The sequence below is a fragment of the Cheilinus undulatus genome, linkage group 16, assembly GCF_018320785.1.
Source record: "Cheilinus undulatus linkage group 16, ASM1832078v1, whole genome shotgun sequence".
Lineage (NCBI taxonomy): Eukaryota > Metazoa > Chordata > Actinopteri > Labriformes > Labridae > Cheilinus > Cheilinus undulatus.
The window spans coordinates 20,944,866-20,966,853 of NC_054880.1; the positions used below are offsets into that span (position 1 = coordinate 20,944,866).

At 37.6% G+C, this 21,988-nt stretch overlaps 1 protein-coding gene across 2 annotated transcripts in view; it reads left to right on the forward strand.

Annotated features, from left to right (window-relative positions):
* tpd52 (tumor protein D52) overlaps positions 1-20,356 on the forward strand; it is a 32,189-nt gene extending 11,833 nt beyond the window's left edge. Inside the window, exons 1-6 of one of the 2 annotated variants that reach the window (XM_041809884.1) lie at positions 1,124-1,337; positions 8,331-8,458; positions 10,255-10,403; positions 10,927-11,028; positions 16,754-16,802; positions 18,730-20,356. In XM_041809884.1, coding sequence (XP_041665818.1) covers positions 1,214-1,337; positions 8,331-8,458; positions 10,255-10,403; positions 10,927-11,028; positions 16,754-16,802; positions 18,730-18,852 — 675 coding nt within the window. In that variant the 5' untranslated portion in view covers positions 1,124-1,213 and the 3' untranslated portion in view covers positions 18,853-20,356. Of the gene's footprint in view, positions 1-1,123; positions 1,338-8,330; positions 8,459-10,254; positions 10,404-10,926; positions 11,029-16,753; positions 16,803-18,729 lie in introns of those variants that run through there. The other variant, XM_041809885.1, reaches the window with a different exon arrangement.
* The last annotated feature ends 1,632 nt before the right edge of the window (positions 20,357-21,988 follow it).

A 21,988-nucleotide genomic window follows, 5' to 3' on the forward strand; every position in this document is an offset into this window, starting at 1 on the left:
TTAGGCAGCAACCCAACATCCAGTTTCAGCTAAGCTCCCAGCAGTTCAAGGGCCATGATACACATGCTCTTTTTTGTCGCAAGGTAACAATGATTTTATATGTAGTTTAGTTTATATGTAGTTTTATATATAGTATATGATGAACTACGGTAAATTGTAATCAATTTTACAGGTTAAAACAACAGCAGAACAGTATCAACTACAGATGAATGATTTTGGGACCAAATTTTCAAGGTTCTTTAATGGAAAAATATAGTTTTTGTAACCTTCTGTTGCTTTTAAAGACATACCAGCCTATGCTTTTTAAAACATGATAGGTTCTATTTATTTTTCTAATAAGATTTTACACACTGATTGATTACTCCTTCTATAAATAATCCTCAATGGCAGCTTGTGAATGAACACAAAGAAAAAACAGCACGTGCGGATATATGTGCTGTCTACACACATAGAACACTTTCCCTCAAGTGCACACGCACAATATCAAGTGTAGCCTCTGGCACCCTCTCCCCTCCATTCTAGCTGACTAGCATTACTGCTGCTGTGAGCTGGACTGGCAACCCTGGATTAACGCTCGCCTGTAATCTGGGCCACTGCAGATTATGCTTTTCATCTAATGCCCCTCCGACACTTGTCACGTGACCGGTCCACACAAATGGGACCTCTTTTTTTATTTCCTCCTTGGATGACAGGCATGATGACGGAGAGTGAGGGAGGAGAGAGACCTGCGAGAATCGAAACCGGTGTGTCACGCAATTTCACAGCATAACTGGATCTTCTTACTGAGGTCAGCATCTGAAACCGAGACTGAAGCTTCACGGATGGACTTGGAGTTGACCTTTGGGATTACGGCAGCGAGGAACAGTGCAGGTCTATGTGTGATGTAACAACTGCTTGAAGAGAAAGGTAACTTATTAACAGCAAGAAAGAAGAACGTCTTGGCCTGTTGCAGACACTGTCAAGGTAGAACTCTGACCCGCTAACTACTGCTAATACAAACCTCCTCCGCTGCACACACTTACACTTGAATATTGTGTCTCTATCCCGCTCACCACAACAGTGCAGGACGTTGTAAACAAGGAGACAGAGCCAGCACGTGCCCGGATCACATGCGGACAATCAGCACTCAGCTGGCTCTGCTTAGGTAGCCGCGGTGGTGGTGATAGGGAGGTGGAAGTCACTCCAAGCAAACATCACACTACAAGCAGTAAACATGGAGCCCCTGGAGGAATACCACTCTCCATTTGACTTTGAACAGGGAGTCAACACCAGGTACCTCTACCTCTCTCCAGCCTTCAGCGACACGCCACCCAGCTCGCCAGCACTCAAAGACAGAGGTAATCACAAGGAGGGAGAAGCTGGGTGGAGAATGTGAGAGCTTTGTGTGGGTGTGAGTAGGGGTGTGTTTGCTGGACAGAAAGACAAAAATGGGTTTGGTTCAGTGGATGGGAAGAATTTGTAGGCCCAAGATGTGTATGGAAGCTTCTGCTGATTTCTGGTCTTTAAGTGCTGGTGTTTTAAATCAGTTTCATTCATTTAAGGTCTTCAAGTTGTTTTCATGTTCTTAAAAACATGGTAAGCTAAGTTAGCTTCCATTTCTTATAATTATCAATAAAAAGATGACAGTTGGGCAAATTTTGTGCATGAAGAAAAATTATGTGATATGCTTAGATATATTTTGAGGCCCTTGGTAGTCTGTACATCGATGCTAGTCCTTTTTAATATTGAATTTTGTGTGTGTGTGTGTGTCTGTAAGGTTGTCACAGTTCCACAATAGCTGTTCCCTATTTTTTCTGGGGTCCTTTTAAAAAAAAGAAATATGTATATATATATATATATATATATATATATATATATATATATATATATATAAGCATATCAACTATGCATTAAAAACATATTAAAGCACCACAGTCTGTGCAAACCATTACATTTTGGAGAGAAAACACATAATTTACAGGAATCAAAAAACTCTTAAAATATTCATTAATATTCACAATACCTTTTGTCAACTACAATAATTTCAAGTACAAGACATACTGAATGCAGAAACTACAAACACGCGTGCATGATGTCTTACAAATATGATGCTCCAAGATGTTTTAGAGAAATAGATTTCTTTGCTGATTAAGTCCATAACTGTTTTAAGGAATTCCACATCTTTATTGTTCTATGCACTGTTGTACATTTAAACCTCTTAGACTGATATTGTTGTATACGACAGGAAAAGACGTTGGTTACAAGAAGTGAAATAACTGGAACCATAAATCCTAGCCACTTATTTTTTTTCTTTGGAAGCCCTCTGTTTTGTCATTCCAATGAAACGATCCATGCCTTTGTAGCCTTTACAGAAGCTTTTCAAGCAAGCCTGGAACTTGAGTGTCTTTCTGAGATCTTTAAAGATTAAATCTACACCAATATCTCCAATATTGAACGTCTTTTTTAATACATTTTTTCAATTGCTTCTGCTGGTAGCGGCTAATGCTGTCCATCATATATTCTATTTTGTATTTAACAAGACATTGTGACTGGGCGGTGACAACCAATAGCAGGCTGTTCGTCGTCATGTCATACTTAGTCAAACAGTTAATGTCATTATAGTTAGATCCTGGAGGAGATGGCATGAATAGCTCTTAATGGAGAGAAAGAAAGACAGCCTATGATGTGGCCCTCTGTGTCTCTGACAGGGACTGCTTTGAATAATGGCACAAATAAACTAAACACAACAAAGTGCAAGGACTTTTTGTTAATTTGTGAATATTTTGAAGACCTTTTGTCACAGAATGTTCCCAAAGAGACAGGAGAGCAAGTATGTGCAAAAACGTCCTAATCATTATTGCTCACTGTGTGCCACACATAAAATGTTTGAGTTTTAGTTTTAGTTTTTCTTTCCTCTAATAACTTTTTAGAAATTGAAGTGTCTTTACTGCAGCACACATATTCTTAAAACTCTGGTTGTCTTGGAAAAAAAAAAGGTATGTTTAGTGCTTGACTGTGCATCACAGGGTTGATGTTTTACAAGTTTTTTAAGACAATAAGTCCAAGTAAGACAAAATGGTAAAGAATAGCTTTGGGTCCAGAGGGTTAAGAACTTGCTTCTCAAAGGCTTCAGACTCATTTCTGACTTGAAGTTTCAGATTTGTGCCTAACCTTTTTATTTTTTATTTATAGTGCATTTTAAAACAAGCTGAATGCCATTCCCTCACATCACCTGTAGCATATCACCTGCAGCTGCTTCAGTCATGGCAGACTCAAGGCATGCATGATACAGGTGGTTTCATGTTTAAGAGGAGCTGTGCCTAAAATCCTGATTATTATTAAGAAGGCTTGTATAAAATGTTACAAAAGTGTAAAGTTCCTTTTAGTTCTTTGAGGTGTACCTGTTGGACGCCTTTAACCTGCGACATTCATGCGTTCGCTCACTTTGACTACATGTGAAATTTGCTTAGGGTGCTGGCAAGAAAAAGTCTATGTGAAGTCTCTTAAAACAAGTTGGCTCCAAATACTTCTGGAAATTTTCAGGAGTGTTTTTTTGTACAAGTTAAGACAGTATACATCACAACAATGGCATGAAATGATGAGGCTACGTTAGTTCAGTAGAACAAAATAGATTCTTATAACTCACAGTAAGAAAAGATAATTACATGCTGCCATTCTGTTAGAATTCAGCTTTTCAGGCATGCTGGGAAGTTGTGACAGCTATAGAGAGTGAGGCTGTTGTGGGGCAGAACATGCCGGCTTTAGAGGAAATGAGCTAAACCAGGAGTCGGACCATGATGTGGGTGGCTGTGCAAAACTTCTGCACTCACATGCAGACTTCTCCTTTTCTCTCTCATTCTCTCTCTCTGTATTCATTCTTGCTAGAGGCACCCTCTGATGGAAACACACCTCTGAGGCACACATTCACTGCATAGCGAGCTACCTCCTCACTCAGACATACACATCTCACATTAAAGCCTGCAGGAATGTGTTACAAAGTTTGACATAGCAGATAAATCAGGGCTAAAAAACCTGTTTGGCCCACCCTAAGGGAATCATCCTGTTTCACTGTAAACTCTGGGCAGTGTAATGTTGGTTATTAGAAAGAAACAGGAAAACGTCACATATGTAGTATATTCTGTACATGTGGTAATGGGACTGCTGTTGTACCTAGACGATATGATATGACATTATACACCTTTTTTTTCTTCCCTTAGGAGCATTGAGCACCCACCACAGAACTAAAAAAAGGAAAATCAAATCCACATGTACTCAGAGTAGCTCATACCAATGAAAAACAACACACAAATATTGTTTATTTGTCATATTACACAAGAACTGACATCAGCCTGTTAAAAACACTCATCTGGTTTATTATCAGGCATGTTTTAACTCGTGAATATTTCACATGAGGCACATCCGGTCAGCTCTCCTTATTCCCATGATATAAGAACAAGTAACAGCACAACCAGGCGTGAATTTATGTTAACACTTTGTGATTTTTTTGTTTTTTGTTCAGGAGGAACTCTCGAGACACCTACTGACGTTCCTGGTGTTTTCAGCTTAGTTCCTGTGATTTTCTTCCCTTTAGTATCCCTGTGCAATCAGTCTCTGTTAAAATATTTGTGAAGAATTGGGAGTGTTTCAGTAGGGAGATAAAGAATGGAGTGTGTTTGGAATGAGCAGGGAGGAGAGGGTGAGGAGATGTGTGAAGTGTTTCCTAAGGATCATGAGCATGTTTCTAACCACACCTATCAGTGATGTACTGTTGCGGTCAGAGGTGGAAAAACCCCGAAACTTACAAAGTTAATTATTGTTGTAAGCTAAACCACAAAAAAGTCTTAGATCAGTCACTACTACTTTGAAGTATACGTCAGTGTTGTGTGTCTGATCTTTAGCAATCACTTACCAATTTAGCTAATAAGTAAAAGATAGAACGCTGTGTGAGGTGACATTTATTCATTCTTTATTTTAGCAGGCACAACACCCTGCGATCATGGACTTTTTTTTTTTTGCAATAATTCAGTAAAAGAGAGAACAGAAAGTACAGTTAAAATGATTACAGATAAACACTTACCCAATCTTCCAAACTTTTAACTTTTTAAATGAGTAAATTTTCCTTCACATACCAAACTTTCAGACACCAGCTTTTACAAGAAAGGGCAATTTAGTCATCATTTGAAAATTATTTCACATTCAGCTCCAGCTTCACTCAGTTGGTAGAGCAGACAGCCACAAACAGAGGCAGTGGTAATGGTAGCAGGTTGGAATCTTTATCCTGGTGCTTGTTGTGTTTTCTTTTCTGTCTCTCCTCAGCTGATAACTGATGAAGACAAAAGCCCAAAGAATAATCTTTGGGAAAAAAAAAGTCCACATAATGGTGTGCCACAATAATTAAAGCAACCGTTCCTCATTCAGACGTTAACTTTTTTGTTTTGTTTTTTTGTTTAAAGTGTGTCAAGTTTTCAGATATGGTTGAAGGTCTTTTTAATATTAAAAGTTTTCCCTTTTTTAATTTGTGAATTAACAAATAAAACATGACCCAGCAGTGCCAAAGTGACAGTAGACATCAAGACAACAAAACGAAAATAAAAAAAAGCCTACTATAACAAGCTACACACAAAAAGCCAGTTTATGTGTGCATGTGCTACTTGCGTTGGTGTACATGTTTGGGAATTTTTGTTCAAGATTAAGAAAGCACATAAAGAAAGAGAATGGAGGGAAAGAAAAATTGCTCATATGTGAGGATAAGTTGGGAGAGAAATAGAAAAAATAGAAAGAAAAGAAAAAAGATGAATTGAATCTAACAGAAAAAAATATTCAAAAAGGACAAAGAAAAGACAAATCTGAATGAACAAAAGAAATGTTGAAGATAAATAAATAAAACAAACATGGAATAAACATTATGGTGACAGGCAATTGATCAAATCTTTACTCCTTATGAAATTAAGTATCATTAAAAAAAAAAAAAAACATATATATATATATATATGTTATGATTTAATATCTAGGCAGTAGAAAATTATACCACTAAAGAAAGTAATTGTCATTTCCTTTTTATAAGAATAAAATTACAATAGTACTGCAATGTTTTCTGTGCTATAATATTTTTAGGAAGTACAGATATTTGATTGTATGTTAATATGAAGGATATGCAGGACTTATATATTAGTGGTGTAATAGTGATTATCCCCAGTATTATAATTTACATTTCGATGATAATCACTATAAGACTTTAACAGCAACAAGAGATGGGGCTGGACCAGTCTGCCTGAAAGGTTGTAGACAGGGATCCCCACCACACCCTCCCAGCAGCATAGTCAGCACCACCGGTAGATGATGAGGGGCCCCAGCTTTTAATCATTTTCCCCATTATATGTTGCAGAAGTTTTGTATATGACTGGTTGCTAACATAAAGTACCCTGTGGTAACTTTAGTATTTTCTGTCCTATCAAACTTAAAAATAATAATATGTTCTTAAAGGATGTAGTATCAAAAATTTTGACAAACTAATTAACAAAATACCTTTGTTAATGTTAATGCACAACAATATTTCTAACGTTTACTTCTAATGTTTATACCAACATAAAGTATACCGTCCTCTAATTGGATTTATTGATGATTATGTGAAATTATGAATCTGTACCTTTTTTATAGATTTTCAGCAAATAATAAAAATACTGTGATAATACTTAAAAGCATGATATTTAGGTCATGATTATCCTGATATGAAATTTTGATATTGTTACATCTCTATATTTTTCAAAGCTATTTGTTACTTCCTTCTCTGACCCCCCCCCCAAAAACAAAACCAAATCTTTTTTTTTCTTTATAAAATTTGCACAAATTAGCTGAGTTTAGCTTATAGCTGGTTTGATTTTCACTTGACTGCATTAAAATGGTTTGAAATTCAATTCAACAACTTTATTAATCCCTCAAGGGGCAACTGGTAAAGCAATGACATTTAACCTTGGGCTCCACTAAATATTGGTTTTATAAAGAACTTTGCCTATTTATTTTGATAAATTCATACTTTTCTATGTGTTCAACTTAGCTGATTTTGATACCTACAAATTTGTGATTTATTCAGTACCACTATTTTGTAAATAAAAAGCATACACATACCAGAAAATATCAATACACAGCAATTAAGAAATGTGGAATACAACAGTCTAATCATACACGCAGTTTTGGTTTGCGTTTAGGCAGCACTTGACCTTTGTTCTGAAACATTTTTTAATCTGGATTAATTTTATCTCAGTTGGTAATGCATTCCAAACTTTAAATCTGTGATGCCGTGTGTTAGTTTCCATTCCCCATGCTTCTTGTTGGTCTATTACTATCATGTATTTGTACATATCTGGAAAAAGGTTTGGCATGCTAAGCTAAGCTAAACATGTTGGTCTAAGCTTTGTATTTTAGAGACAGACCTGCTAGGAATATGAACTAGTAACCAAACAAATGCTAACAAGATTAAAATCAATTATTTTTAGCTGTACGACTCTAATTTAACATCACAATGTGAAGGCAAGGTCAACCCAGATTTTTTTCTGGTGGGTTCAGAGATTAATAACGTGCACAAGGCCAGTGTTTCCATGAACTCTATGCTCAGTTCTATTTGTTCTTAACTTCATGTTTTTTTAATCCTGCGTTGTTGTTTTTTTATGTTACTTTTCATCCAAATCCCCGAAAATCTAGGAGAGACCAGATAAAAAGATTAAAGACTTCAGAGGCACATTTGTTGCCCAAAGCATCCTCACACTCCATTGTCCTTTGGACTGACGGATCCTAACAGCCCCTCTGCTCCTCTGCGCTCTGACGCTGTCTCAATCCAGGATGTCTCCATCTAGAAAGTTCTTTGTATTATGGATGCTGTGCTGCTCCTGCTGTGCACCGCTCTGTTAGAGACGGCAGCATCAAAGACGAGCTTGTACACTGTACGCTGTGTATATGTATGTGAGAGAGAGAGGGAGAGGGAGACGGTGTTTTTTTAGCCGTACAGTAGAAATGAGTTTTAATCCTCTGGGCTACATCCAGTCATCAAACAGCATATTCAACATCCTTTAGTTTTCTTAGCGCACTCTGTGATACATTTGACTGATTCATCCATCACCACGCATCTTCATGTCTTTTCTTCATCCTCCAGAGAAAATGACATGACAGCTTGAGTTTGAAAACGAACATCAACCCCACAATGCCACCTGTTCACTGTCACATAGCAAACATGGGCCCATACATGTGAACATATCTTTGGATAAACAAAAGTCACTCTTCAAAGAGCCTCAGAGCGGATGCATGCTTTGCCAAATAAGAGCTTTGGATACATCTAATGATTTTAATTTTCATTCCAGGCTCCCAGCAGCACCCGGACTCAATCCCTGAGGTGGGAGAGGATGCAGTAACGTCTGTCACTCCCTCTCCTCCTGTACCCGCCATGACAGAGGAAGAGCGGCAGGAGCTACAAGAGGAGCTGGTCAAGGTCAGTGAGGGTTGGACAGTTTAGGATGAGAGGGTCAAGATATTACAATTGCCAGAGAGGGATAAGCATGCTCAAATTGACCCCTTTAGTCATTGTTTTTTGAGTCTAGTGTTGCTTAACCATGTGTAATGAAGGTCTTTTGATTTCAAGCAACACCAAATAAACAGTTTTCCAAAACAACAAGATGTCAATTTTTAGCCCCCATATTTTTTTGTGGATGATTCAGTCATTTGCCTTGTTTTATTTTCCAAACTGATATTCCCAAGACAGCCTGTTTTTTTCAACAGTTCTTGTGCCAAGATAAAATTCTTTTCTTTAAAAAGAAAAAAACATTGCAGTGCCCTTTCCATTTAATGGAGCTGCAACATAGCAACTTGCAGTCATTTTTAGTGTAAGTTAGACTTCTGATAGATTTGGTAATTGCTTGATAAGTATTTTTTTTCTATAAAAGTTTGGGCTGAAGTTCTAAATACAAAGTGACTGAGTTGACTTGCTTTGACCTAGACAGAAAACATCACAATCCAAAGATCTGCAAAGAAAAGCAGAAAATCATTGAGACAGTGACATGGAGCCAGAGGTCAAACTGCTTTTAAAATGTTTCTAAATTTCTTTAAAAAAATTATTTATCACCCAATTATGACTTTAAAAAAATAATCTCAGTCATACTTTACACTGATTCTGTTTCAATCTTCTTTAGTTATACAAAGAGCAAGTTAAAGGAAACTGTATAAAATATGGATGTGACCAGATGGTTTATGAAAGATCTTTTGATGCCAAAAAAAATCATCTGAATATTCATCAGTTAAAAAAAATGTGGGACATTGTGTAAAAAGGGAATATTAAAAGCATAAAAAAGCATTTGGAAATCATTTTATCGCCAACACTCAGTTGAATACAGCATAAAGACAAGATACTTAATGTTCAAACTGACAAACTTTATTTATTTTACTTATTTCATTTTTTTTTAAATAGGCCAGTGTAGTACCTGCACTATTTTACTGTGGAGCCATGCTGATGTGTAGAATGTGGCTTGGCATTGTCTTTCAGAAATAAGCAGTGACATCCCTGAAAAAACATCGTCTGTATGGAAACACGGGTTGCTGTATGTATCACTTAGTATTAATGGTGCCTTCACAGATGTACAAGTTACTCATGTCATGGGCACTAATACACCCCCCACACTATCACAGCTGCTACTTTTTCAACTTTGAGTTGATAACAGTCCTGATGGTCCTTTTCCTTTGTAGACCAAAAGGACTTGATGGGTGCTATTTACAAAAAAATAAGGCTAAAGACAATTGACAATAAAGATTACAAGTTATAACATTATTTATCCAGCCTTTGTGTGTAATTCAGCTGAATACAGGTTGGAAATTTACACAGTGTTCCAGCTTTTGTGTAACTGGAGTTCCAACAGGCAAAGTGGAGAAGCTGAGGCCTCCTGACAAATAGCCCAGCCTTGCCCCAGTTATGCGCATTTATTGATGACTTTCAGCCTTAATATATTATAATTTTCTATGAATAAAGAAATGATTTAAAAAGACCAAAATCCTTTTAAAGCCAGGCTGTAAACATTATTATTTCTGCTGTAAATGACCATTTCAATATGGAGCCTTATGAGGATTCTAAGGCTTTTGGAGCAAGCCAATGAAGGAGCTCTTTTCTCTCAGAACAGGAGGTTGCCTCTGGGTTAAGACAAAGTTAATCATATTTGTATGCACATTTTAATATCTTAAAGAAAACCTTGACATCCTGTGTGTATGTGTGTGTGTGTGTGTGTCTGTGCGTGTGTGCAGGTTGAGGATGAGATCCAGACTCTCTCCCAGGTACTTGCAGCTAAAGAGAAGCAGCTGGCAGACATAAAGAGGAAGTTGGGCATAACACCTCTCAATGAGCTCAAACAGAACATCTCTAAAACCTGGCAGGAGGTCACCGGCTCTAATGCGTAAGTGTTCAGAGAGCACAATGATTTGTTCTTTATATGTTTATCAACACAACACATTTTCTGTGAAGCCTTTTCTCCTTGATTTGAGGCAAGTTCACCTTTTATCAAACATCTTTTTAGAATAGCTTGACCTCATAACCAGCAGCTTTATCATCCACCATTTTTTTCATTAAATGCATCCTCCATCTGTGCTGAGTTTCTTTCTTTATCTTAAAGCATTGAAAATGTGGTTAACTGTTTGATGAAAGGGACTCTTTCTCATCTTTACAACAAAAAAGATGTATTTGCACTTGACAAGTTGCCTGTGGCTTGTATGAAAACATTGGATGGTTTTCATGTTAGAGGAAATGAGCAGCATTCTGATGCTTTCAGGCTTTTTAAAATGAAAAATGACATTCAACAGTTTAGTTTCTGACCTTGAAGCCTCTCTCCAGTCTTTGATCTCCCAGTCTCTTTTCATCGCTCTCATATCCTCTCTTTCCCTTCCCCTCACTCTCTCTCTGTCTCTTCACCTCTCTTCCAGCTATAGAAGGACTTCTGAAACCCTTTCTCAGGCTAGTCTGAAGGCCACAGCTGCATTTTCTAATGTGGGCACCGCCATCAGCAAGAAGCTGGAGGATGTTAGGTAAGTCACATGGGAGACAAAAGCGTAGATGGCATGTGATGAAGCAGGATATGGCGTGAAAAAAACATGACAGTACTTAAAGATGACTGACAAAGCAACAGTCTTTCACATTTATATTGGTGCTATTTGCAATGGGCGTATGCCCAGAATCAGTGGATGAGTGGAACAAAATTCTGGCGAGTAAGCACGTTCATTATAATGATGATCGCACCGGTTACAAACATGATCTCCTACCCCCACCCCACCCACCACCACCACTTTGTGGCAAATTGTCTGCATTATTTCCTGCTTTATTTTCACAATTTTCTCAGTCAGACTAACACACCTAGATAAAGGGTAGAAGACTAATTTATTCCTGCATGTATACAGCTCATAATTGTGCCTATGCTCTTCAGTTTTCATGCCAAACTCAGGCTGAAGTCAGACTACATGATTTTTGTCTTTCACGCTGGCCGCTACTTCAGATTGGGGAACACAGAGCCATAAAATAGTGCCGTGACTTGACTGATAGATATGAACGACTCCATGGAGAGAGTTGGACCAGAACACCAGACTTCCCAGGTGCAGTCCAGCAAACAGGGGACTAGACTACACCTGAAAAGAAGACTTTGAACAAACATACTGTGTTAATTTACCACACTGTATTTATTCATCTATCCAAATGTTGCTATAAATGATGTGCTAGCTTGATACTTATGCTAATAGCAGTGACTGACTGGTTGCTATTTCTCTCCCACTTTTCTATTTTTTCAGTCTGTTGTGCTAGTCCCTCATAAAGGCAGGGGTAATGTTGTCAGAGGACGACAAACATCACTCCTCATTTACATTGCTATTTAGTTTGTTTGCATTCATTACTGCTGTATGTGCAGAGTGCTCTGTTCTCCTATTAGTCAACATCACTGACGTCACAGAACAAATCGTGGAGGGCAGGACAAAAATCCAACACACTAGACTTTCTGTCAGGAGATTGTGAGGTGTCTCAGACATTTTCTCTCATTGTCGTTCTCTGTGGCACACCACAAAAGATGAAATACAGAATTTTGGGCCCATGGTTTCCTTATACATATGATTATTAGGTCGGCCAATAATCATGCTGAATACAAGTAGTCTGATTTCTGCTTTAAACTCAGGAGTTGATAAGCGTTGATAAGCATAAGTGTAGCAAATGTCTTGTTGTCTGCTTTTAGATATCCCCATAAGTTAGAGCAGTGGTTCTTAGCTGGTCAGGCATCAGGACACACCACTCAAATTTATGTAATGAAAGGTGTTGTAGTTCAGACCCTAAATGGAACAAAACATGATGCAACAAAGAGAAAGGGTAAAACAAATGTGTTTTAAATGTGCATCATAAAAATAGTATGGAAATCTGCTAGTTCTTAAAGATTTTCCTATCTATCTTGGGAAAACTAGATTTGTTATCCAGGGAAAAGGATATTGATAAGTTTAAACCTTAAGAGAAAGACTGAAATGTTCTCATCATCACATGATAACAAAAAAATGCATGGATGTACTGTTTACTGACCCACCAGTTGAGAACCACTGAGTTTGAGGGATACTGTGCATTGCACTGTGCTACTGTGCTAAAAGTTAAGCGTAGAGTATATATGAAATATACAGAGCTGTAGAGTTGTTCATGTTTTCACTGTTTAAATAGAACCAGTTTATCGCTTACTAACTTTTTAGAATGGTCAACAGGAAGAAGGTCCATGGTGACGAACTAAAAGGGAATGTATCACCATCTGCTATAGTGAAGGCAGACATGTTCCCATCAACAAATAAATTCTCCTACTGAGCATGTATGCTGGGCCAAAGACAGTAGTCTGGTTAAATTATTCAAACCATAACCATATCTTGACTTTACTATACATATAAACCTACTGACTGGCTTTGTACATTTTAAGGTACTTTGGTGGGAATCCAGAGGATTTTTTCTGTAATTGTCTGGGAATTCGATTTGAAATTTGGGTGAGGAAGTTTTCCTGAATTTCATGAAATTTTTAGTGAAATTGTTTGGATGTTTTAGGGAATTGTATTGAAAATTTTACACAATTTCCCTGGAAATTGAAGGAAATTTAATTGTGAATTTTGGGGATTTTTTAAAAACATTTTTTTAATAAAATTTGCTTTTAAATGTTGGGGAACTTGCTTGAAAATTTCAAGAACTTTCATGGATTTTTTTGTGATTTTTTTTTCTAAATTCTTAAAGCTTTTTCAGAAAGGTTTACTTTGGGGAACATCTTAGACATTTGTAGGTTATTTTAAGGGATTTTTAAAAAGTGTTTAAGAATATTCAAATAAATATATGATGATGTTCTGGAAATTTTTGAGATTGGTTTTTTTGAGAGCTAATAACTTAAAAGGACAAGACATCCTGAACCTAGTGGAAATTTAGTTGATACCTGGACAACTTCTTGTTGACCATCATCACAAAAAATACTTCTTAGAAGTAAAGGAATACTATTTTGTGTTTTAAATTAAGATAAACCTGTTTCACTCATATACAGACATTATTTTTTGGTTTCAACTACTTCATGTTCAAAGAGAAGGCTTAGGTTTTATACTTATTGGTCCCACTTGTCCAAAATAAATGGGAGAAACAAAAAAGAGTACCAAGCTAAAGCTCAGGTCTCAGGAGGTTATAGTACATCTTAAGATGGCTTTTCTGTCCTTGCCAGAACTACTGACTCCTAATATCTAACAACACATTTTTGTAAACATTTTCTGGTTGGTTCTTCTGTTTAAGATGAAGCCCCAGTTGACCCCATCCACCTTTCTCAGATCCTAATCTGTCCTCTCCCCTGTCATCCTTCCTCTTCTCTCTGGATTACTGAGCTGCAAACAAGATTATTAGACCCCACAGAGCAGCCGTGTGCCGAGAGCCTCACAGATGAGCCTCATCAGCACAGAGCTGCTTTCATGGGGGTGGGGGTAGTGAAGAGCGACCTGACAGAGGGTCAAAGGGGGCGCTGGATGTATGTGTGTTCCTGCCTTGTGGTGGTTTTGTGTGTGTGTTTGATGAGATCTATAGTCCCCCATGATATACAGGATTAGCACACCCAATGTGTTAATACACAATTGATCTTAATGGGATAAAGCAGGATTTATGGGATTTATGCACTTTGAATTCTCCCTGGTTGAACATCCAGAGGAATAAATGAGGGTCTGTTCTATATGTTCTGCTTGCTTTATCTTCTATTGTTTTCTCTATGCAAACTGTCTGTACTCTGCTAAGATGATCACTAACACTCCCTCTCTTCTCCATAATGCTGTCGGATAGCATGCGCTCATTACAGCACTCAGCTAGTATGCCTGTCATGAGGTAAGGGTAGCAAGACAAGTTTGTGTTAATGTAGCTTTAACATAGTTACATTCACACAACAAAGCTACAAACGTTATTTGAAGTATGAAAGAGGTAAAGGTTGCATGGTGTGTTTGTGTTAAGGGAAATGCATTTATAATTAAATAAAAAATATACATGTGTAAGCTGAAGTGGCCAACAGTTAAGTCTTGTTAAAATAAAGAAATCCTGTCAGATGACAAAAAAACAAATATAAAACCAGAGGCAGCATCAATGAGTTTGTGCTAGTGTAGTCGTGGAAACACCGACCTGCAGAATGTTCTGGATGTTGTGTGTGTTTTTTTTTTTTTTTGGTTTTGTTGTTGTTTTTTGAAAGAGAAATCTATCTAAAATCTATGTATATTGTGCAATCCCTTCACTATTGGCCCTCATATTTCCATCCAAATTTGCCATCTTTGTCTAATGATTTTGGTAAAATTTCTGTGGTTCAGAAAAGATAAATGAACAAATCATATGATTATAATTTGGTTATTGAATAATTGAAAAATCTTTGGCTTGGTCTACGAAATTCCAAGGAATTAAGTCTTTAAATTGCTGCTTTTAACTCCAGTGATCAAACTCAAGAAAATTAGGATACTTGAATAGAAGACTAAGTGTGTTTTCACATCAGGCACAATTGTTTGATACCAATCCTGGGCACAACAGCTTCCACTCCTTTCTCCACCAGCTGGTCTGTTTTCACAGCAGCAAAAATGTTCCTTGCACAAGAACAACTACATATGAACACAGTCTGATATACAGATGAGGACAAAATTATTATATCATATCATGGTGTTGTGCAATGATGTACTTTAACTTGGTTATGCTCAAAGCATGTAAAATCAAGTTAAAACTGAGGGTTATCTTCCTGTTAACACACAATATAAAAACCTTTGAGCTGTCACTGGAGAAAGCATCATGGCAAAAACAAAAGAAATCAGTTTAGACTTGAGAAAAAGAATTGTTGATGCTCACAAAGCAGGAGAAGGATATAAAAAGTTATCAGCGTTTCCAAGTGTCAAGAACTGGAGTGAGAAGTATAATCAAGAAAATGAAAGAGGGCCACACAGTACAGACCAAGCCTGGCAGAGGTAGGAAGAGAAGATTTCGAGGACTCTGGAAAGAAAAAAAGTGAGAGATGTGTCTGAAGACCCCAGAACAACCGCCTAAGAAGACTATCACTAGAGCCCTGCACAGAAATGGACTGTGAGGTTGCAGACCAAGAAAAACTCCATCTCTGCACAAGAGACACCTTCGGACGATGGGGTGATCTGAAGACCAAGGTTCATGCCAGAAGACCATCAAATCTGAGCTTGAGAGATTGACCAAATAATATAATAATAATATAATTTTGTCCTCATCTGTAGAAGCTGGCAAATTGTACATTGTTGGTTTAAAAATCTCCTTTAAAGAAGAAGAGACAACCATAGTAACCTCTCAGGTTGATATTTGTCTACTCACAATGTGGATAGTGGAGCCCATCCTGCAGGCTACTGTGGATGTTATTATTTTTTTAGATGCCGGTTATGAACTTTTTCCTACTTCCAAATCTACTATGCTGTTCAGAGGATGAAACAATCCCATGCTGTTCAAATATGACAGTTTTTGTAGAGACAGGAGATATTTATCATTACCATTACAGCTCTGCTTGCTGATGAGTACCCAGGCTAGGTTGCATCCACATCTCTCTCATACCGAGCCTCAGTCCACATGATGTGTGCCCGCTTCATGCGGGCTCTGTCCTGGTACCTGGGTGGGATCCACTTGTGTTCACACTGACCAAATGGAACCAGACTCAGGGTTTAAGTTTATTTGATCTGTGCCCAGGTCCCTGATGTAAAAGCACCCTTAGCCTAAAATAATTATTTTCCTTTCATGATTGTGAGCCACTGAAATTTTACACTCTTTTGACAATAAGGTGGCTTTTTATTAACTCACTTACTGATTTTTCTGTTATAATATTATTATTGTTTAAGTCCTTTGAAAAATGACATTTATAACATCCATCCAAACCACTCTGAACTTTGTTCAACAGAAATATCTTTCTTTGTGGAGAATGAATACAACTCAAGCATTCTGGTAGCACACCTGTTCATTTTTGTGCTCTTGATTATGATTTTTTTTTTTTTTTTTTTTTTTTTTTTTTTCTTTCTTTCTTTTACTAAAACCAGATCCTCTCAGCCCTTACTCAGTTGAACTGACTAGATTTGGGGCACTTTATAATACCCTTCATTGTCTGTGTGGAGTATTAGATAACATGACCTGTAAACGTGTGACACTGTAGATGTTCCTCTTCCTGTCTGTCTCCACCTTCTCAAACTCTTTCTTTGAGCATGTCAGACACGTTCAATTTGTAATCCTCTTCTTTATGTATTTTGTTTTTTACAGAAATGCACCAACTTTCAAGTCCTTTGAGGAGAAAGTTGAGACTTTAAAGGTAAACTCCTGAAACAGGACATTTGGCCATGCGTAGCAAATCATTTAGCTGATAGTTCATTAAACAGGATTGTTGAGTATTCACAGATCCTCCAGTAGATCCTTAATTTTTTTCACCGTATTTGTATAGTAATGGAAATTTGAGTCTGTTGCAGCCCTGAAGCAGCTAAAAACCTGGTCAGCTGGTTTGTGCTTTAGCTTAACTCAATTGTAAACAGCACGCTTTCAATAGTGCGCTGTATGTCAATGTAAAGCTTAGAGGTCACAGATAGTTCAGGGACTGTCTTTAGAGTCAGTAAAAGCAGGAATATATTTTTTGTTTTATTAAGTATAAGTATCTCTTTTTTTCCTATCACTGTATCAGCATGTGCTGTGAACACATAATTGAAAAGTAGCCTGATTGAGCCTACATGTTGTTTTATAATATAGGTAAAAACAGTCAGCAACATTAATATTACGTATATATTTTACAACCTTTTACATGCATTTTTTATGGTATCCAAATTAAGAAGATGTTAGACTGCTATAACAGAGTCTTTTGGAGAGAGTTTCCTAAAGCAACAACAGTGCCTATAAAAAGTACCCCCCCTCCCCGAATCTTTTACCCTTTTATTGATTTGATAAATCAAAGTCAGTATAATTTGACTTTTTGAACCAAAAAAATTCCAAAAAGTGCATCCTTTTTGTCAAAGTAAAAACAGATTGCTACAAAGTAATGTCAATTAAACAAAAAAATGTAATGTGAAAGAAGTGACTGCATAAATAATCCCCAATGTGAAGCAGGGTGGGGACAGCATCATGCTGTGGGGATGCTTCTCAGTAAGGCTGGTAAAGGTAGAGGGTAAAATGAATGTGGCAAAATACAGGACTATCCTGGGGGACTATTTTATTCAGTCTGCAAGAGAACTACGGCTTGAGAGATATTTTTACCATAACTGATGTATAAAATCACTAAAACATCTTGGGGGGGGGGGTTCCTTATAGGAACTGTATTTGTAACCTTTCAACCTTATAGTAGTTTTTCAAAGCTAATCTAACAGTATAGTAACTTTCAGTAGGGTGACTGGCATTAACCCCTTTTCTGTAGAACCTGTTATGTTACTCTGGCAGCAGGTCGGAGTTCTCTAGCAACAAGGGCACAAAGCTTTATAGCATTAGCTCTTACACCAGCTTTAATGTTGGCACTAAATTTAAGAGAATGGTGACATATCGAGCTAAGAAGAGAGTGACTGAGCAGATAACCAAACAAAAAGAAACAATCCGACAGGATCCAGAATCCCTGCAGATTGCAGGGAATTTTAGGCTGTACTATTTTCAGTGTCATTGTGTCATGTTTAGCTTTGACCAGGTGCAGAAAGTTATCTTATCCAAGTTATATCCTCTGGAATTTTAAACTGGTTATGAAATGCACTGAAAGGGATATCAATGCATCTATATTACCTACATAAGCAACCAAGACAGTCTGCATACAGTAAGGATGGATTACTCCCATGAAGTGTAATGGCTGACATCCCTGCTGTCAGGTGTTAGTTGAGGTAAATTGCAGCACACTGCTGAAACAGGTTTTTAATTACACTTTCCGTGCCAAAGATGGAAGGGAAAAAAAAAAGTCTGTTAAAGGACAACAGGAGGAGATTTTCTCGTAAGAAGTCCGACATACACATGTGCAGGGCAGAATCAGCAAAGAGATGAGAGGTACTACTTTGTCCACAGGGGGCACCAAAATCAACCGAAACTAAGTTTGTGAATTTCAAGCCATCAAAGGTTCATAGACTTCTTGTTATCATGTATTTATGCTAAACACTGATGAATGTAAATCTTAAGATACTTATAATTCTTACTTGTTTACTTTCTTTAGTTTAAGTAACAAATGTTTTTGAGTCAAAAATGTATTTTCTTCTCTCTTGTCTTTTTCCTCCATCATTCAGACCAAGATGAGCCCATCAGCGTCTACAAGCTCCACCACTAACCCCAGCGAGCAGAACAGCGACACCCCAGCTGCTGAGTCTTTGCCTGAAAACTCACCCACCCCTGAGCCACCGATGAACTGAGACATCCCTATCTCTCCTCCTGACCTCTCTCCACTTGACCCTTTAACCCCTTCAGACCACCAACACCCCCTCCTCTAAACCTTTGTGTGCCAGTGTCTCTTTATTGGAGACAAATGACTTACTCTAGCCTTCTTTGTGATCTAATTGTCTGCTCGTTTTTTCCTGGCACGTGCTCGCGCTTGTAAACAGGCGAGAAAACTGAAAGCATGGGCTGCTGGGGGGACAGTGGTCTTGTGGGAGAACTCCTCTTTGCTGTATGGCTTTTTTCTCTCCTCCTGCACTCCTCATTCCTCTTTGTCTAACCAGCAGATGCCAAACATGCTCCTTGTTTACTTTGTCTTTGTTAAATTAACTCTTTTCCACTTTTTTTGTGTTTGTTTGAGATTAGAAGATTGCACAAATATATAAAGATTTACATTTAGAGACTTGATTAGAGAAGGATTTACTCTTTTTATGAGAGCCAGGCAGTTCTGCTTCTGCATGGCCCTCAAATATGTGTTGTTCTTGTTAGAAGCACTTGTTTTGTCTTCTTCTGTTATGGGGTCATTCTTCATTTACTATGAGTTAACATTTTGGTGTAAGGTTCATCTCTGTCTCTTCTGGGACAAACCGTAGACAAGAAATAGTCTAACACTGTGTTTAGAAAATGAATGTATGCCTTTTGTATCATAAACAAACAGGTACAAAACTTTAACTCGCAGTCTTCAGCTTCTGATGTAAAGTCACAGATTTCAAAGGTTGTATTTCAAACCCCACCGTACAATAAAAGTTATTCTCCATTGTTAAAAGGGTGTCACAAAATGATCCCCACATTGAAAGAGCTCCAGGAAAACAGCCAAGATCAGCAGCACTGAGGCAGAGCAAACATACAGTCAAGGTTCAGCCCTGACCCGAGCTGAGAGTGAAATAAATGTCTCTTCCACAGCCAGAGTCAATATTTAAACACTCACCTATTGTTTCTATGTGGGAGGCAACACCTAACCCTACCGCCTCGTTTCATACTGCACTACAGAGAAAAGTGAGGCGAAGGACTCCACTGAGGGTTTTTATTCCACTGATACCGAACAACATCATAAAATAGATGTTTAGCCTAACATCTGACTAATCTGCCACTTCGACATTCATTTTTCACCCATGCTAGCAGCTTCAATTCTTTGTGCAAGACTGATATATCTCTAACAAAATGATTGATTAAAAATTCGGCGACATTCCTGGCCCCCACAGCACGAACCTGTGGACTCTGACTTTCCTTTAGTGCCACCATGAGGCTGAAACATGTTATATTGAGTGAAATATCAACTGTTTGATGAATAGCTGTTACAAATAACATTGACGTTCCTTAATACCTTCAGATCTGCTTTTAGGTTTTGGTGCTTATCAACCAATGTTTTGTTCAGATAGCATATATAGAGAACATTACACATGCTTTTCATCTGTACTGTGGCATTGCCTTAGCAAGCATGCTAACATGCAAACCAAAAATAAAGTACAGCCTGTAAAACTGTTTGCATCTCCAATGACTTACCCATACTTTAACAATGCAAAGAAATGCATGTTCTCAAACTGATGAATGCCATGTGCTTGTAAAATGAAAGCTCATGCACGTTTTTCCTAATTAGAAGGGAGATACGCCCCTTTTATGCCCAAACAAGGGCATGGAAGGCAGGCACTCAAAAAAAAAGCAAGATTAATTAATTTCCAAATTGAAATTAACCATAGAAGAATCACACACTAGGTTCAAATAGATCCTTCTGATGTGGATGTAGTGCTGACCAAATAAAACACACAAAAGCTGATAGCATTAGATATTTGAAACCAACAATGAATATTAAATACATTGTTTTGCAATGTTGTTAAAAATAAATATACATATCACACTGATGTAAGTGTTCAGACCCTTTGCAAAATAACTTGAAATTTAGCTCAGGTACCTCCCACTTCTCTTGATCATTGCTGAGATGTTTCTACATTTTGATTGAAGAATAGTAACATAAATTCCTGGCCATAAATCCTACTCAGTCTTATCTTGTTCTTTATGGCTTCAATGTTGGTAACAGTGGTACTACTATGTGTGCTATCAGCAATCATAATAACCATGTTTAATAGTAGACTGGACGTGCTTATTTTAGCATAAGCAACTAAGATGATAATAAAAAGGAATTGGCTGGTATTGTTAATCATAGCACTGAAGTTAAACTGCTGGATTCACTTTAATGTTTAAAAAAAATGGCACTCGATGTCAGGCTGATACTGCTCGTCATCCATGTCCATATACTTGGAATAGTGTGTGTGATGTTAGTAGGAACAAACATATATGATAATAGACTAACCATTTTAAAATGAGCATTAGCACCTACAGTATAATGGCAACATGCCAGGTTATTCATAGATATCTTAAAAAAATGCTGCTCTGCACAGCCTGAATTCTTTTCTAATAGATGCATTTGTGGATGAAAGCGGGTTGCAATGTTTAAGGTGCTTTAGCTCATTTAAATCCCCACATTTAGATAACAAAAGTGACACTTGCCACACTTTTCCAGGGTGTGATATATACGTGATATATATGTACTAAAGGAGGCTCACTAACCCTCAAAGTGCTAAAAGAGCATGTCTAACACAGCCAAGAGTTTTCTTGTACTAAAATAAAGGACACAAAAAGGTTTTTACACTGATTTCTGACCCTCCTTGGCACAAGTCTTCCCCTGCTGGTGGACCGTTGACTAAACGTGACCGTGCATCAGCTCTGTCATCCTCTGATTTGACCACTTGTAATTCAATTATCCACACAGACTGTGGATTAGCGTCAGCAGCAGTGTTTACCAGTCTAATGGATTTTTAGCATTACTCCAGTTTCTCATGTCCTCATGTAACTTCACTTTGCCCTGGTTCACAGAGAGAAGTCGGCCTTTTTATCTCACAAACAACACGTCTATTTGTGTTCACTCACAAATGCAGACTGGATTTGTTTGCACTTTAATTGGAGCCATGGAGTGAAGAAGTGTACTCTAATTAAAATACCTCTGAAGTCACCTTCATGTTAACTTGTTTTTTGTGTCCACAAGGGGGTGAAAATGGGGATCCTTTTCTACTGCAGGGGAGTCACATGAATGCAAAATCACTGAGGATCAAAGAGGTG